General features: G+C 47.5%; 1 protein-coding gene across 3 annotated transcripts; it reads left to right on the top strand.

The window, feature by feature from the left end:
- The first annotated feature begins 6,103 nt into the window (after positions 1–6,103).
- LOC109887047 (NXPE family member 3) lies at positions 6,104–8,692 on the top strand. 3 transcript variants are annotated; one of them, XM_031819475.1, is made up of 6 exons: positions 6,104–6,237; positions 6,320–7,080; positions 7,436–7,506; positions 7,590–7,832; positions 7,948–7,996; positions 8,181–8,351. In XM_031819475.1, exons 1-6 carry the CDS (start codon positions 6,145–6,147, stop codon positions 8,230–8,232), a joined length of 1,269 nt encoding a protein of 422 aa, XP_031675335.1. In that variant the 5' UTR covers positions 6,104–6,144; the 3' UTR covers positions 8,233–8,351. The 3 variants fall into 3 exon arrangements, with proteins under 3 accessions (XP_031675335.1, XP_031675333.1, XP_031675334.1); XM_031819473.1 differs by having other exon boundaries at positions 7,948–8,692; XM_031819474.1 differs by lacking the exon at positions 7,948–7,996 and having other exon boundaries at positions 8,181–8,421.
- The last annotated feature ends 8,294 nt before the right edge of the window (positions 8,693–16,986 follow it).

The following is a 16,986-nucleotide window of genomic DNA, read 5'->3' on the forward strand; positions in this document are numbered from 1 at the left end:
CGTCACTGTGGCATAACTTGGGATGAACTTCCGGTTAGTACCGGTCAGCCCTAGCAAGGCTCGAACCTGCTTCTTATTTACTGGTTTGGGCCATTCTCTAATTGCCTTCACCTTCTTACTTTGGGTTTGATTAACCCTCTTCCCACAGTGTATCCCAGATACTCTGTTCCCTCTAACCCCACATAACACTTGGCAGGGTTTGCCATGAGCCCTGCCTTTCTAAGGGCGTCTAAAACTGCCTGTACCCGGGGTAAGTGGGATTCCCAATCTGGGCTGTAGATCCCCCCCCCACCTCATCTAAATAAGCTGCGGCGTATGCTTTGTGCGGTTTTAGGACTTTGTCCATGAGCCGTTGAAAGGTGGCTGGGGCCCCGTGTAAGCCGAATGGCATGACGGTGTATTGAAACAAACTGTCAGGTGTTGCAAAGGCTTTGTTTTCTTTGGCCCTGGGGGTCAGAGGAATTTGCCAGTACCCTTTGTCAGATCAAGGGTCGTAATGTACCGAGCATTCCAAATTTTCTCCAGTAAGTTCAATCGACTCGGGGCATGGGGTAGCACAAACTTGGAGATTTAATTTAACCTTCCGAAAGTCATTACAGGAACCGCAAAAGACCCATCGGGCTTGCGAGACATCACAATTGGGCTAGACCATCTAGTCCAATTGACTCTTCGAATCACTCCAGCTGTCAACATTTTCTCTTTCTCCGTCTCTGCTCTAATCGCGGCCTGTCGAGTCCGGGTACCCCGATATGGCCTCATGCTCGACTTTTTCTCCCTGGTAGGGGAAACGATATCATGAGCCGTAACCTCAGTTCGGCCAGGTACCTCGTGAGAAACACATCTCTGTTTTTCTGGATCAGGTCTTACTTCCTGTACTTGTGCTGGGGACAGAGTGGGTGAAATATTTACTTTCGGCTGTCTCCTGAGTGTGGTGTGGGGTTGTGACCATTAGTGTTTCTCTCTCATCTCTCCATGCTTTTAACAGGTATATGTGATAAATCTGTTCCTGGGGGCTGGGGGCCGTCGACCCTGGCTGTCGGATCCATAATTGACTTCTCCTATTCTCTGCCAGTACTTCATATGGTCCTTTCCATGTGGCTAGTAGTTTACACTCTACCGTGGGGATCAGCACTAACACCTTATCTCCCGGTTGAAATTCCCTCAGGGTAGCCTGCCGGTTAAAGGTGGGCCGCTGTGCTCCTGTGCTTGTCTCATGTGGCTCTCAGGACGATGGGCATGACTGTGTGGCTATCCTGTCTTGGCATTGCCGTGACGTGCTCTATGACACTATTATAAACGGGGTGGATTGGTGCTCCCAGGTTTCCCGGGCAATGTCTAAGATTCCCCGGGGATACCTCCCATATATCACTCAAATGAGAAAAACCCAGGTGAGGCTTGAGGAACCCTCTCATAATGGCAAACATCAAGATACGGCAAACATGCAATACCCAGTTTTTCCCATCCTTATCGATTACCTTCCTGAGCATTGACTTCAGGAGTCCGGTGAATTTTCAACCAGCCCGTCCGTCTGAGGATGGTAAACCGATGTCCTCAACTGTTTCACCTGCCACAGTTTACAAGGTCTGCCATAAGGCGGGACATAAAGGGGGTCCCCTGGTCAGTAAGGATCTCCTTTGGAACCCCTACCCTGGTGAACAAGAGCACTACTTCCTTTGCGATATTTTTGGAAGCCATCGTTCGAAGGGGAATGGCTTCTGGGTAGCGAGTGGCATAATCTAGAATGACCAGAATGTATTGGTCCCTCTGGCGAATTTGGGTAGTGGGCCCACTTAATCCATCGCTATCCTCTCAAATGGCGTTTTGATTATGGGGAGTGGCACTAAAACGGGCTCTAACAGCTGGTCGGGGAGCTTTAACTGGCACTCCGGGCACTCGTCCACAATGCCGAGCCACTTCAGCTTGAATTCCTGGCCAGTAAAACCTCCTTACAATCCGGTCTCGGGTTTTAATCGATACCAAGGTGGTCCACCCAGAATGTGCCCATGAGCTAGATCCAGTACTGTCCTCCGGTACCCCCCCGGGTGGGAACCAACAACTGTTCCACCACATCAACCCCTATTTTCGAGACTCTGTACACCAAACCCTTTTTCATGATGAAGTGGGGAAAACTATTAGGCATCATCCCAACCTTTATGGGAGTACCATCTACGACCTGCACATCTGCTCTGGCTTGCCTGCAGGGTTGGATCCTGGTTTTGGGCCGTCCCGAAATTAGTCAAGGACCCTGCCAGGTCTGCTGGTTCTAGATCGTCGTCCTCTGAATTCAGATCGACCCCAGCCCCACTAGTACTGGGCTGTTCGTTATCAGCGAGGTTTGCCACTTCATCCTCCTCCTCCCCTACTAGCACCTGTGATGTTGTCCCCTGGGAGACCTCTTTTCTTGGCTTTGGTTGAAGGTCCCATGCTTCTTCCTGCTTGGTCAGGGTTGTTGGCTTCTCAAATATGCCATTCTTGTGGCCTAACTTTGCAAAGTTAGGAAGTCTCTACCCAATATTACATCATATGGCATCTTTGGGACCACGCCGACCTCATAATCCAGCAGACCGTCCTCTGTTTGTATGCTCACTAAGGCCGTGGGGTACAGACGGGTATCCCCATGAATGCATGTAACACTGATATCCTGTCTTGTATCCAGTTTATGATTCGGCACTAGGCTTGCAAGGACCAGGGTTGGCATACTGCCGGAATCCAGCAGTGCTTCAACCTCTTCCCTTGAACCTTCACTCTGCACATATGTTTGTTTCTTGATCTTTCAAGTACAGTGTTTACAACAGGACATGCATACCGTATATCATCTTCATTTTCACCAAGGTTACATTGCATTGGCTCTTCTTTAATAGGGCAGTAGGCTGCATATGTCCCGGTTGATTACAATTGTAACAGATAATAGGGGTTTAGGGGGAGACCCCCTCGACACCCCAGTCCCGGTTTCCGTTTTTCCCCTTAGTGTCTCGGCCTGATTCTGATTATTTCCTCATGGCCCCACGCTGCTCTCTTTCCCCCTCCATATGTTGGGACAGCCTTACCCTGTCCGCTGGTTCGCCCAGGCCTGGGGAACGGGAATCTTTCCTCCTGTGCCTGCTCAGCTGTTCCTGCCGTACAATACCGTTCAACCAGGCCCATGAGATGGTCAGCGGAAAGTACCCTCGTTCTGGCCAACCCATCGTCTCACTTCTTGGGGTAGACCTCGCTGAAACTGGTTGAGTACGATGGTCTCGACGATCTCGGCGGATGACCGGGTCTCTGGTGAATCAGTCGAACATCTGCGTTCGTGGGGGTTGTCCCGGTCGGTAGGACCACTGGTGGAAGCGGTGTGCCCTCACGGTATCGGTCACTCCCAGTCTAGTCAGGACCTCTCCCTTTAGTTTATCGTATCCTGTGCATCTTTCAACTCCAGGTCGAAATACGCTTTTTGAGCGTCCCCTGCCAGGTATGGTGCCAAGAAGCCCTGCCCATTCTTCTTTCGGCCACTTCTCTCTCTCTGCCGTCCTTTCGAAGGTGGTAAGATATGCTTCCACATCATCCTGTGCTGTCATTTTTTGAAGGAAATTATTGGCCCGCCTCTGGGTATTTACAGCTGTTAATTGAGCCCCAATTTGGTCCGCTAGCCCCTTTAGGCCTTCTCTTAACTCCCGGGTGTTTCTCTCTTGCTCTTCTCTGAGCAGCTGGTTGGTGCGGTGCTGGACCTGTAACGTGTCCTGATACATTCGCATTGCATCCTGATGAGCTATTTGTTGAGCTCTAGTTGCCTCTTGTTGGGCGGCCGCCGCTTGTAACAGGGCCTGTATGGCTCCCTCCATACTCATTTTCCTGAGAAACTGTCCTAACCAAACATATATGCCATTTACATCAGTATTCAGACCCTTTACTCAGTATTTGTTGAAGCACTTTAGGCAGCGATTACACCCTGATCATCGTTCCAGATCTTTCCACAACCACTCAGTGTGAAAGGGAAACTGGTCTGATCCAGTGGAAACGTCATAAACGTCATAAAACAGGCCTATCTGATTACTTCTAATCACAAATAGCAGCTGTCTATCCCTGAGCTCACTGAGAGGGGAAACTGAGGGCCCTGAATATTTTATACAATGTTGCATTTGTATGTTGTATTTATTACATTTTCCGAGGTCTCTCTTTGTGGCACCTGACCACACTACTGAACAGTAGTCCAGGTGCGACAAAACTAGAGCCTGTAGGACCTGCCTTGTTGATAGTGCTGTTAAGACTGCAGAGCAACACTTTTTAATGTCTAGACTTCTGCTGTTGTATCAACATGTTTTGACCATGACAGTTTACAGGGTTACTCCAAGCAGTTTAGTCACCTAAACTTGTTACATTTTCACATGATTTATTCCAAGATTTAGTTGAGGTTTATGGTTTAGTGAATGTTTTGTCCCAAATACAATGCTTTTAGTTTTAGAAAATATTTAGGGCTAACTTAATCCTTGCCACCCATTCTGACACTAACTGCAGCTCTTTGTTAGGTTTTGCAGTCATTTCAGTCGCTGTAGTAGCTGAAATGTATAGTGTTGAGTCATCCGCATACATAGACACACTGGCTTTACTCAATGCCAGTGGCATGTCGTTAGTAAAAAATTTAAAAAGTAAGGGAACTAAACAGCTGCCCTGGGGAATTCCTGATTCTACCTGGATTTTGTGTGAGAGGCTTCCATTAAAGAACACCCTCTGTTGTTAGACAGGTAACTCTTTATCCACATTAAATATTATTTATATATTACCATATTATTTATGTAAAGCCATTAAACATGTGTTTTTCATAGTCAACAGACTATGGTCGATAATGTCAAAAGCCGCACTGAATTATGACAAAACATAATATTTTTATAATCAATTTCTCTCAGCTGATCATCAGTCATTTGTGTAAGTGCCATACATGTTGATCATTGTAAGACAGCCATTTAAGTATTTCAGATCCATTCAGATCAAGCATTCATTCTTCACATTTTCCACATTTTGTTATGTTACAGGTTTAGATGTTTTTTGCAAATGTATTCAAAATAAAAAACTGAAATATCACATTTACATCAGACCCTTTACTCAGTATTTTTTTAAGCACCTTTGGCAGCGATTACAGCCTTGAGTCTTCTTTGGTATGACACTATAAGCTTGGCACACCTGTATTTGGGGAGTTTCTCCCATTCTTCTCTGCAGATCCTCTCCAGCTCTATCAGGTTGGATGGGGAGCGTTGCTGCACAGCTATTTTCAGGTCTCTCCAGAGATGTTCGATCAGGTTCAAGTCCAGGCTCTGGATGGGCCACTCAAGGACATTCAGAGACTTGTTCTGATACCACTCCTGCATTGTTTTGTCTCTACCACTCTACCATATTGGCCTGATTGGTGGAGTGCTGCAGAGATGGTTGTCCTTCTGGAATGTTCTCCCATCTCCACAGAGGAACTCTGGAGCTCTGTCAGAGTAACCATGGGGCTCTTGGTCACCTCCCTGACCAAAGCCCTTCTCCCCCGATTGCTAAGTTTTGCCGGTGGCCAGCTCTAGGAAGAGTCTTGGTGGTTCCAAACATCTTCCATTTAAGAATGATGGAGGCCACTGTGTTCTTGGGGACCTTCAATGCTGCAGAATTGTTTTGGTACACTTCCCCAGATCTGTGCCTTGGCACAATCCTGTCTTGGAGCTCTACAGACAATTCCTTAGACCTCATGGCTTGGTTTTTGCTCTGACATGCACTGTCAACTGTGTGACCTTATATAGACAGGTGTGTGCCTTTCCAAATCATGTCCAATCAACTGAATTTACCGCAGGTGGACTCCAATCAAGTTGTCGAAACATCTCAAGGATGATCAATGGAAACAGGACACACCTGAGCAAAAATGTTGAGTCTTATAGCAAAAGGGTCTGAATACTTATGTAAATAAGTTCTTTCTGTTTTTTCTAAAAACCTGTTTTCGTTTTGTCATTATGGGGTATTGTGATGTCATTATGGGGCATTGTGTGTAGATTGATGAGGAAAACATTATATTTCATGCATTTTAGAATAAGGCTGTAACAATAAGAAAATGTGGAGAAAGGGAAGTGGTCTGAATACCTTCCGAATTAATAAAGATTCCATTAAAATACCCTCACTTTGGAACCCTAGACAGGCGCCATGTGGGATTGTCAGTCGAAATATGTCTGCATCTTCCTCCTGCTGGCTCTGTCAGGCCTCTTCTTCCTGTTCCGTAACATCAACATTCTGGAGGTGAGGACCTTGCTTCTATCACTATCTACCTGCATCAGCCTACACACCTCTTCCCTTTAGTGACCTCTAATCTCCTCCATAGTGGAAGCTCAACAGTACATTGGACTTAAGCCACATCCACTCAGAGGGCTCTCCTCCTTGCCTCGATCGCAAGCTGAGCTTCTTCTGTAGCCACCTGGTCCAGGAGCCCTCTACCGAGGAGGCTCTGGAAGATTGTTCCCTCCTGGAGTCCATCGCCGGGCCAGAGCCTCTGCCCGTGACGACACCCCTGGACCAGACCAGTGACCCTGCACACAGTCTGTTTGCAATCCTTCCAGCAGGGGGAGGGAGAGAGAGGCACGTCGGGGACCAGCTAGAGGCTCTGGTCCTTATGAACGATTTCCAGGGGCGTCCCAAGAGCCGTGGCGGTGACTTCCTCCTTGCCCGGCTGCACTCCCCAGAGTTGGGTGCGGGTGTTGCAGGACAGGTACTAGACTACTTGAATGGGACCTACTCTGCTATTTTTCCGTTACTCTGGGAAGGGTCTGTATGGGTGGAGGTGACACTGGTCCATCCTAGCGAGGCAGTTTCTCTTCTACGACGCTTACAAGAGGAACGGCTAAACTGGGTGCCTTCCAAGAGCCTGTTCCGTTCTGGATTATTGTCTGAGACCACCGAGTGTAACCTGTGTCTGCCGAACAACCAGCAGCCACTGTGCGATTACACAGACCCCCGTACGGGGGAACCTTGGTTCTGCTACAAGCCCAAGCAGCTGGCTTGTGACACACGGATCAACCACTTCAAGGCAGGCTCCCAGACATATCTACAACATCTGACCAGCAAAGAAGCGCTGCTCTTCCAGAGGTTAGTAGGAGGTAAAACATAATATGTGTGTGAATGAGGACTCGATTCAATCCGTAAGGCTGAAGTTCAGCGTTGTAGCACGATTTGACATTGAAAGGCAATGTTACCGCGGTAGCGAAGACTGCATTCACGGCCATATGTCGGCTCAATGGGAAATTACCTTTTAATTTCACAGCTATAGTGATGAACTTGGGTGATTGAATCGAGTCCAAAGTGCACTGTCTGTTTCATCTTGCTGCTATGCAGTATTTATACCCCAGATTATACAGTGGTTCAGGTGAATGGTATTGCTTGCTACAGTCTTTTTTCTTCTTTTTCTTCTTCTTCTTTTCTTTCTTTTTTTCATTTTTTTTAGTGGCATCAACATCAACGTGCATATTCATGCAACAGGGTCTGACAGCGTCACTGTGCTGCCAAAGGAGAAAGGTGGGAATTTTGTGAAGAAAAATTTTGATTGTATCTGTAAAGTGATGGTAGCTTTGTGCATCACGGCAACTTCCGCATTTCAGACAAACCAGATGAGGAAAGCAGCAGTGTAGCGGCAGCACCTATCAGGACCCCTCCCCTCCCCTCCAGGACCCCTCCTTCTGGGTATTACTACCAAGGGTCATGGCGGGCGCTGGATGGTGTCGTAATACGCCAGTTGGACGACCCCGCTGCCATTATTCAGTGTCTGAAGGGCAAGCAGGTGTACATGTACGGAGACTCCACCGTTAGACAGTACTATGACTACCTCACCAGCTTTGTGCCAGGTGAGTGTTGTTTGCCAAACCTATTACATCTTACACTCGACTGTGTCTCAGGTGTGTAAAAATGATCTCTTTCTCTCAACATTCATCTCTCTCTCTCTCTCTCACACACACACAGAGCTGAAGAAGTTCAACATTAGAAGTCATGTGAGAGCGGGGCCATTCATGTCAGTGAACATACCCAACAACATCCTGTTGAAGTACCGCTGCCACGGCCCCCCCATATTCTGGCCCCCTCTCAGTGTCAGTCAGCTGCACTATGTAGCTAATGAGCTGGATGGCCTGGCCGGTGGTTCAGACACTGTTGTCGTCATCAGCGTTTCGACCCATTTCAGCTTTTTCCCTCTGCAGGCCTACATTCGCCGACTACGACGTATTCGAAGGGCGGTGGTTCGCCTTCTGAACCGAGCTCCGGGGACCGTAGTAGTTGTGCGCTCTGCCAACCTGGACCAAAGGAAGGACAACTTCATCAACAGTGACTGGATCTTGACCCAGCTGGACAGGGTGCTCAAGGCCATGTTCAGGGGTCTGGATGTGATGCTGCTGGATGCCTGGGAGATGACCCTTGCCCACCACCTCCCCCATGATCTTCACCCAGCCCCCCCCATCATCAAGAACATGATAAACACAATCCTCTCTGGTGTCTGCCCCCTATCATCAAGAACATGATAAATATTGAATAATGTAGTAACCAACAAAGTGTCCTTCTTCTTAGTTGTCCGTGTCTCTTCGATGGCTTGTCATGTAGTCTGGAGCAGAAGGTTCCCTTCGTTCTGGAAGGTTCTGGTCCTTAAACGTTTTTGTATTTCTTCTTCCTGAAAAGTCTGACGAGACCAAATAAAGTTTGGGCTTTTTTTACTTGATTCTTTGAATGTCTTGAGTGTTTTTAAACTGTGCGGGTCTGACCACAAGGGTTAATGGCATCACAAAACAATCAACCATATGACATTAGTTTTCCATATCTCCCCACTGACCATTCACGTTCTTTATGTTAGAATTGTTGTTCCATTATCCACTTTTTTGGACGTTTGAGTTTTTGGGGGACAAAAGTCTCTGGAGACAAAGGGAAAGTCCTTTAGCCAACACTGGAGGGTAGAGGGAGAGTACTCTTAATTTACTGCTTAATTTACGACCGGGGGTGGAGGTGTCAATACCGGCCCAGTGACCTCCTCCCCCCTTTGCAGGGGGGAGAGGGTCTGGTTATTATCAGCTATTGTCAAGCTGATCTGACCCATTGTGCTCCTCACAGGACAACCATGACACTTGTTAAAGGTACATTTGTGGAATTTCTTTCCTTCTAAATGCGTTTGAGCCAATCAGTTGTGTTGTGACAAGGTAGGGGTGATATATAGAAGATAGCCATATTATGGCAAGAACAGCTCAAATGAGCAAAGAGAAACGACAGTCCAGAATGACTTTAAGACATGAAGGTCAATCAATCTGGAAAATGTCAAGAACTTTAAAAGTTTCTTAAAAGTGCAGTCGCAAAAACCATCAAGCGCTATGATGAAACTGGCTCTCATGAGGACCTTCCACAGGAAAGAAAAACCCAGAGTTACCTCTACTTACAGAGGATAAGTTCATTAGAGTTAACTGCACCTCAGATTGCAGCCCAAATAAATGATTCACAGAGTTCAAGTAACAGACACATCTCAACATCAACTGTTCAGATGAGACTGTGTGAATCAGGCCTTCATGGTCGAATCACGGTCGAATTGCTGCAAAGAAACCACTACTAAAGATCACCAATAAGAAGAAGAGACTTGCTTGGGCCAAGAAACACAACCAATGTACATTAGACTGGTGGAAATCTGTCCTTTGGTCTGATGAGTCCAAATTTGAGATTTTTGGTTCCAACCACCATGTCTTTGTGAGATGCAGAGTAGGTGAATGGATGTTCTCCGCATGTGTGGTTCCCACCGTGAAGCATGGAGGAGGAGGTGTGATGGTGTGGGGGTGTTTTGCTGTTGACATTGTCTGTGATTTATTTAGAATTCAAGGCACACTTAACCAGCATGGTTACCACAGCATTCTGCAGCGATACGCCATCCCATCTGGTTTGTGCTTAGTGGGATTTGTTTTTCAACAGGACAATGACCCAAAACAAACCTCCAGGCTGTGTAAGGGCTATTTGACCAAGAAAGAGAGTGATGGAGTGCTGCATCAGATGACCTGGCCCCCACAATCACCAGACCTCAACCCAATTTAAATGGTTTAGGATGAGTTGGACCGCAGAGTGAAGGAAAAGCAGCCAACAAGTGCTCAGCATATGTGGTAACTCCTTCAAGACCGTTGGAAAAGCATTCCTCATGAAGATGGTTGAGAGAATGCAAAGCAGTCATCAAGGCAAAGGGTGAAGAAGAAGATTCTTCTTTGAAGAATATAAAATATCAAATCTATTTTGATTTGTGTAACACTTTTTTGGTTACTACGTGATTCCATTTGTGTTATTTCATAGTTTTGAATTCTTCACTATCATTCAACAATGTAGAAAATAGTAAAAGTAAAATCAAGAAAACCCCATGAATGAGTAGGTGTTTCCAAAATGTTGACTGGTACTGTACCCATAAAGACTCGTTGCTGTAGTCGCTGCATTTTTTATTTTTTTTAACCTTTATTTAACCAGGCAAGTCAGTTAAGAACACATTCTTATTTTCAATGATGGCCTGGGAACAGTGGGTTAACTGCCTGTTCAGGGGCAGAACGACAGATTTGTACCTTGTCAGCTCAGGGGTTTGAACTCGCAACCTTCCGGTTACTAGTCCAACGCTCTAACCACTAGGCTACGCTGCCGCATTGACTCAGGGGTGTGAATACTTATTTAAATTAGATATTTCTAAGACATTTTCAATAATTTTACAAAAATGTTTTTAAAAAATGTCACTATTCATTATGTGGTATTTTGTGTAGATGGGTGAGATGTTTTAAATTCAGGCTGTAATACAATCCTTTCTAAAGTCACTGAAATCAACTATCTGTGAAATTCCAGAGTCTGGTGTTGTGTCTTTGGTATCATTAAAGGTGAATACTGTTATTGTATCAAATCAATTATCTGTAATTATTATTATTACGTGATTAAATTAAATTAATTACCTAGGAAGTTGGGGCACCACGGAAAATATTCAGATTACAAAGTTATAATTTTCCAAATATAACTCTTCAAATGTTTGAATATCTGATCAATTAGTCTTCTGTTAATGAATTATTCTTTACCTCACGTCAGTCTCATCTGAACGTGGGTAAATTGTTGGTTATCTGGTCTGAGAGGTTCATCTCACTCTGGAGATTCGTCCACGTCGATCAGTGTTCTCTTACTAGATTTGCTACCTTTCCAGCTGCAGTCTGTTAGGCCGTCATCTAGGACTCACTTCTTCTTAAGTGATCAGTTAGTTCAGAGTTCATACCATTTCACGTGTAGTGCAAGCTCTCACGTTTCCTGGCCTGTAGGGTTGAAATTAGAATTAGCATTTTAAACATGAGGACAAGTCCTCCTGTTATTTGGAACTTAAGTGCCTTTGGGTCATGGGGGCTATTTTAGAAATGTAGAAAAGGGGTTGGTTCATGATTTCCAACCAATGCCTATTCACTTGGGCGTGGCTACTGACAGTTAACCTTTACAATGAAGGCTAATTCCCTCATTTTAAAAGGTTAACATCACATTACATCATTTCGCAAATAGTTTCATCTTTACTCATTCATCTTTACTCATTCATTTTATACAGTAATTAGATGCAAGCCTCATAACTGAGGAACCTGTATAAACAGAGTTAGAGTAATGGGGTTGGATTGTCTTTCATGAGGTCACAAACATAAAACAAAACGGACAATGTTGTAGCTGGCTTCTCCACCGACCGGTTACACATTCTCCAAAATATGAGCATTGTTCTATTCTCAAATTCTGGGATGTAGTAGAATTTGGCTGGAGTTCCTTTGTTCCTCTGTGAAACTCTCTCTCTCTCTCTCTCTCTCTCCATACTGCATGGCCAGGGAGAGTCTCTTTATGGGATTTATGAAGTTTGCGATAAGTTGTAAAACGCCCCCCCCTCCCCTCCTAACAGGAGAGGGGGGTGGTTGTTCACATCTCTGCTAGCCCATTCACTGAAAAGGGCCAGTGTCATGACACTGGCAAGATGTATTTATTGTCCATTTCAACATCAAAATAGGATGATAGTAGTGTAAATATCAACAGAAAGGATGATAGTAGTGTAAATATCAACATAATGGATGATAGTAGTGTAAATATCAACATAAATGGATGATAGCAGTGTAAATATCAACAGAAAGGATGATAGCAGTGTAAATATCAACAGAAAGGATGATAGTCGAGTAAATATCTACAACGTCTTTTCTATTTCCACTCGTTGAACTGGGTCATCTCAGACGCGGTCAGACTTCAGGCATTCAGACGTTACAATTCATCCAAGCCATCCAAACCTCTGAACATAACCACTGATTTTCTACATGAAAAAAATAAACAAAATATTCTGACAACTAAAGGCTGTCCTTGTCAGGCTGAAGAGTCTAAATGCTGTCCTTGTCAGGCTGAAGAGTCTAAAGACTGTCCTTGTCAGGCTGAAGAGTCTAAATGCTGTGCTTGTCAGACTGAAGAGCTTTGAGTGAAGATAAGCTTCTCATCCAGACCCAGAAGAGCATGGCACACACACACACACACACACACACACCACCCACGTCTACATGCCACACACACACACACACACACACACACACACACACACACACACACACACACACACACACACGTCTACATACACACACACACACACCCCCCCCCACACAGGTCCCCTGTCTGTTTAATGGTGTATTTGTGCTGTTGCCAGTCTTCTGTCTGTGTTATCCGTTTGGTCTGTTATCTCTGCCACCGTCCCCACAGGAGGCCTCTGTGTTATCCGTTTGGTCTGTTATCCTGCCACCGTCCCCACAGGAGGCCTCTTGCCAGGACATCAGTGTAATAATTTGTTCTTATTTTCCTGGTTGAATAAAATGTGATATACACACACACTTTACTTTCTTCAAAAAATGCTAAATACATTTTGTGTGCTTCCATCTCTTCCCCATCCTCCTCTCTTGTCTCACTTGATTCCCCCTGCTCCATCCCCCTCCCCCCTCCCCCTCTCCTCCCCTCATCCCCACTCTCCCCCAGCCCCCCTCCATCTCCCCCCCCCCTCCCCCTCTCCTCCCCTCATCCTCACTCTCCCCCAGCCCCCCTCCATCACCCCTCCTGCTCTCCTCCCCTCATCCCCACTCTCCCCCAGCCCCCCTCCATCTCCCCTCCCCCTCTCCTCCCCTCATCCCCACTCTCCCCCAGCCCCCCTCCCCTCTCCTCCCCTCATCCCCACTCTCCCCCAGCCCCTCTCCCCCTCTCCTCCCCTCATCCCCACTCTCCCCCAGCCCCCCTCCATCTCCCCTCCCCCTCATCCGCACTCTCCCCCAGCTCCCTGCTCCATCTCCCCTCCCCCTCTCTTCCCCTCATCCTCACTCTGCCCCAGCCTCCCTCCATCACCCCTCCCCCTCATCCCCACTCTCCCCCAGCCCCCCTCCATCACCCCCTCCCCCTCATCCCCACTCTCCCCCAGCCCCCCTCCATCTCCCCTTCCCCTCATCCCCACTCTTCCCCAGCCCCCTGCTCCATCTCCCCTCCCCCTCTCTTCCCCTCATCCTCACTCTCCCCCAGCCCCCCTCCATCACCCCTCCCCCTCATCCCCACTCTCCCCCAGCCCCCCTCCATCACCCCTCCCCCTCATCCCCACTCTCCCCCAGCCCCCTCCATCTCCCCTTCCCCTCATCCCCACTCTTCCCCAGCCCCCTGCTCCATCTCCCCTCCCCCTCTCCTCCCCTCATCCCCACTCTCCCCCAGCCCCCCTCCATCACCCCTTCCCCTCATCCCCACTCTCCCCCAGCCCCCCTCCATCTCCCCACCCCTCCCCTCCTCCCCACTCACTCCTCATCCCCACTCTCTCCCAGCCCCCCTCCATCTCCCCACCCCTCCCCTCCTCCCCACTCACTCCTCCTCCCCCATCTCTCCCAGCCCCCCTCCATCTCCCCTCCCCACTCCCCACTGCCAAATGGAATGTCATCAAACACCTAGAAACCATGGAAACCACGTGTTTGGATGTGTTTGATACCATTCCACTGATTCCACTCCATTACCACGAGCCCGTCCTCCCCAATGAAGGTGTCACCAGCCTCCTGTGCTCTCCTCCCCTCTCTCTCAGACCCCATATCTCCTACCCCCTCTCTCAGACCCCATATCTCCTCCCCCTCTCTCCTCCCCCCTCTCTCAGACCCCATATCTCCTCCCCCCTCTCTCAGACCCCATATCTCATCCCCCCTCTCTCAGACCCCATATCTCATCCCCCCTCTCTCAGACCCCATATCTCCTCCCCCTCTCCCAGACCCCATATCTCCTCCCCCTCTCCCAGACCCCATATCTCCTACCCCTCTCCCAGACCCCATATCTCCTACCCCCTCTCCCAGACCCCATATCTCCTACCCCCTCTCTCAGACCCCATATCTCCTACCCCCTCTCTCATACAAAATCTCCCAGTCCAGCACCATCGCCCTCCCCCTCTCCCCCAATCCAGCTCCATCTCCCTCCCCCTCTCTCCTCCTCCCCCCTCTCCCCCAGCCCAGCTCCAACTCCCTTCCCCCTCTCCCCTCCTCCCCCAGCTCCAACTCTCCCCCATTAAAATCATCTGCATCTGACTGAGAAGCCATTCACATTTTAATTAGCCTGACCCAAGAGGCTGTGAGGCAGAGAGAGGCTTTCATATCCACAGCTCCAATAACTAGCATGCCAACCAGCCAGCAAGTCAGTCAGCCAGCCAGTTAGCCAGCCAGCCAGGCAGCCAGCAAGTCAGTCAGCCACCCAGTCAGTCAGCCTGCAAGCAGCAGCACTTACAACCAGAGGCCAACAAACACATGTTATTCCATTAGCTAGATCCATCTCCACAATCTCTCTGTAGCACAAACAATATTTCCTATTTGTCCAAGGTGGACATTGCTAGTTGGGTACAGGGGCTTTCTGGGAGCCTTTTGTCAAGTATTTAATCACTGAAATTACGACACACTTAGGACTCAGGACACTGCTGATCTCAAAGTGGTACAAAATGCTTTTTTTTGTGTTCGTTTTTTTGCAAATGAGCTGAAAAATGGGTATCGTTTGCTTTTAGCAGAGATGTGATCATGTGAAGAGTTTCCTGCCTCATTATTGAATGAATGTAGGAATCTCCTGCCTGTGAGGTGATTATTCATATGGATGCAAAATAATGACATCTAATGAGTTAGTTTGAGCAGCTGCACAGTTCAGTTCATATTACCTGAACCACAGACAGAATGTCGGTGTTTAACGACGTTACGGCTGTCGTCGGAACGAGACCAAGGTGCAGCGTGGTAGGCGTAAATTTAGAAAATTATTTAAATGAACTCCAAAAAAATACAAGAAAGATAAACGACACGTAAAGTATTGTAGCGCTAAACCAGCAACTAACAAAAACAAGATCCCACAACAGAAAGTGGGAAAAAGGGCTGCCTAAGTATGATTCCCAATCAGAGACAACGATAGACAACTGCCTCTGATTGGGAACCATACTCGGCCAAAAACAAAGAAATAGACAACATAGAATGCCCACCCCAAATCACACCCTGATCTAACCAAATAGAGAAATAAAACGTCTCTCTAAGGTCAGGGCCGGACAAACGGTCTCTGATTTCTCACAGCAGACTGGTCCAGGTCCAACAGCAGGATGGGACCGAACCCCTGAGTCATACTGACGTTTAACATTCACCTGAAGACTGTTATTTATCCAATCAACCAACTATGTTTAATTTGGCTACAAGGGGGGTAGGTAGTCTAGTGGTTAGAGGGGGGTAAGGTAGCCTAGTGGATAGAGGGGCGAGGCAGGTAGCCTAGTGGTTAGAGGGGGGAGGCAGGTAGCCTAGTGGTTAGAGGGGGGAGGCAGGTAGCCTAGTGGTTAGAGGGGGAGGCAGGTAGCCTAGTGGTTAGAGGGGGGAGGCAGGTAGCCTAGTGGTTAGAGGGGGGAGGCAGGTAGTCTAGTGGTTAGAGGGGGGAGGCAGGTAGTCTAGTGGTTAGAGGGGGAGGCAGGTAGCCTAGTGGTTAGAGGGGGATGCAGGTAGCCTAGTGGTTAGAGGGAAGAGGCATAGAAAGTGTTATCCAATATAAGTTAATCATGTAGCAATGAACTTATTAGGATTTGGGGCATCACGAGAGCAGTTCTTTAACCTCTTGGGTAGGGGGCAGTATTTTCACCTCCGGATGAAAAGCCCAAAGTAAACTAACTGTTACTCAGGCTCAGAAGCTAGGATATGCATATGCATAGGCGATACCAGCAACCGGCTGGTTGCCCTTGAGCAGGGCACTTTACTAGTACTGAGGTTCCTGGACCATGTCTCTTCAGACTTATTGAGTCTGTAGTCTGCCTCTGATATACAGCCATCACCATACATATGACCATCAAACCGCAGTCTGCCTTTGATATCTGACCATCACTATAGTCTGCCTCTGATATCTGACCATCACTGTAGTCTGCCTCTGATATCTGACCATCACCGTAGTCTGCCTCTGATATCTGACCATCACTGTAGTCTGCCTCTGATATCTGACCATCACCTTAGTCTGCCTCTGATATCTGACCATCACTGTAGTCTGCCTCAGACATCTGACCATCACTGTAGTCTGCCTCTGATATCTGACCATCACTATAGTCTGCCTCTGATATCTGACCATCACTGTAGTCTGCCTCAGAAATCTGACCATCACTGTAGTCTGCCTCTGATATCTGACCATCACTGTAGTCTGCCTCAGACATATGACCATCACTGTAGTCTGCCTCTGATATCTGAACATCACTGTAGCCTGCACCTGATATCTGACCATCACTGTAGTCTGCCCCTGATATCTGACCATCACTGTAGTCTGCCTCAGAAATCTGACCATCACTGTAGTATGCCTCTGATATCTGACCATCACTGTAGTCTGACTCAGACATATGACCATCACTGTAGTCTGCCTCTGATATCTGAATGTCACTGTAGTCTGCCTCAGAAATCTGACCATCACTGTAGTCTGCCTCTGATATCTGAACATCACTGTAGCCTGCCCCTGATATCTGACCATCAC

This window comes from Oncorhynchus kisutch, unplaced genomic scaffold, assembly GCF_002021735.2.
Source record: "Oncorhynchus kisutch isolate 150728-3 unplaced genomic scaffold, Okis_V2 scaffold2183, whole genome shotgun sequence".
Taxonomy (NCBI): domain Eukaryota; kingdom Metazoa; phylum Chordata; class Actinopteri; order Salmoniformes; family Salmonidae; genus Oncorhynchus; species Oncorhynchus kisutch.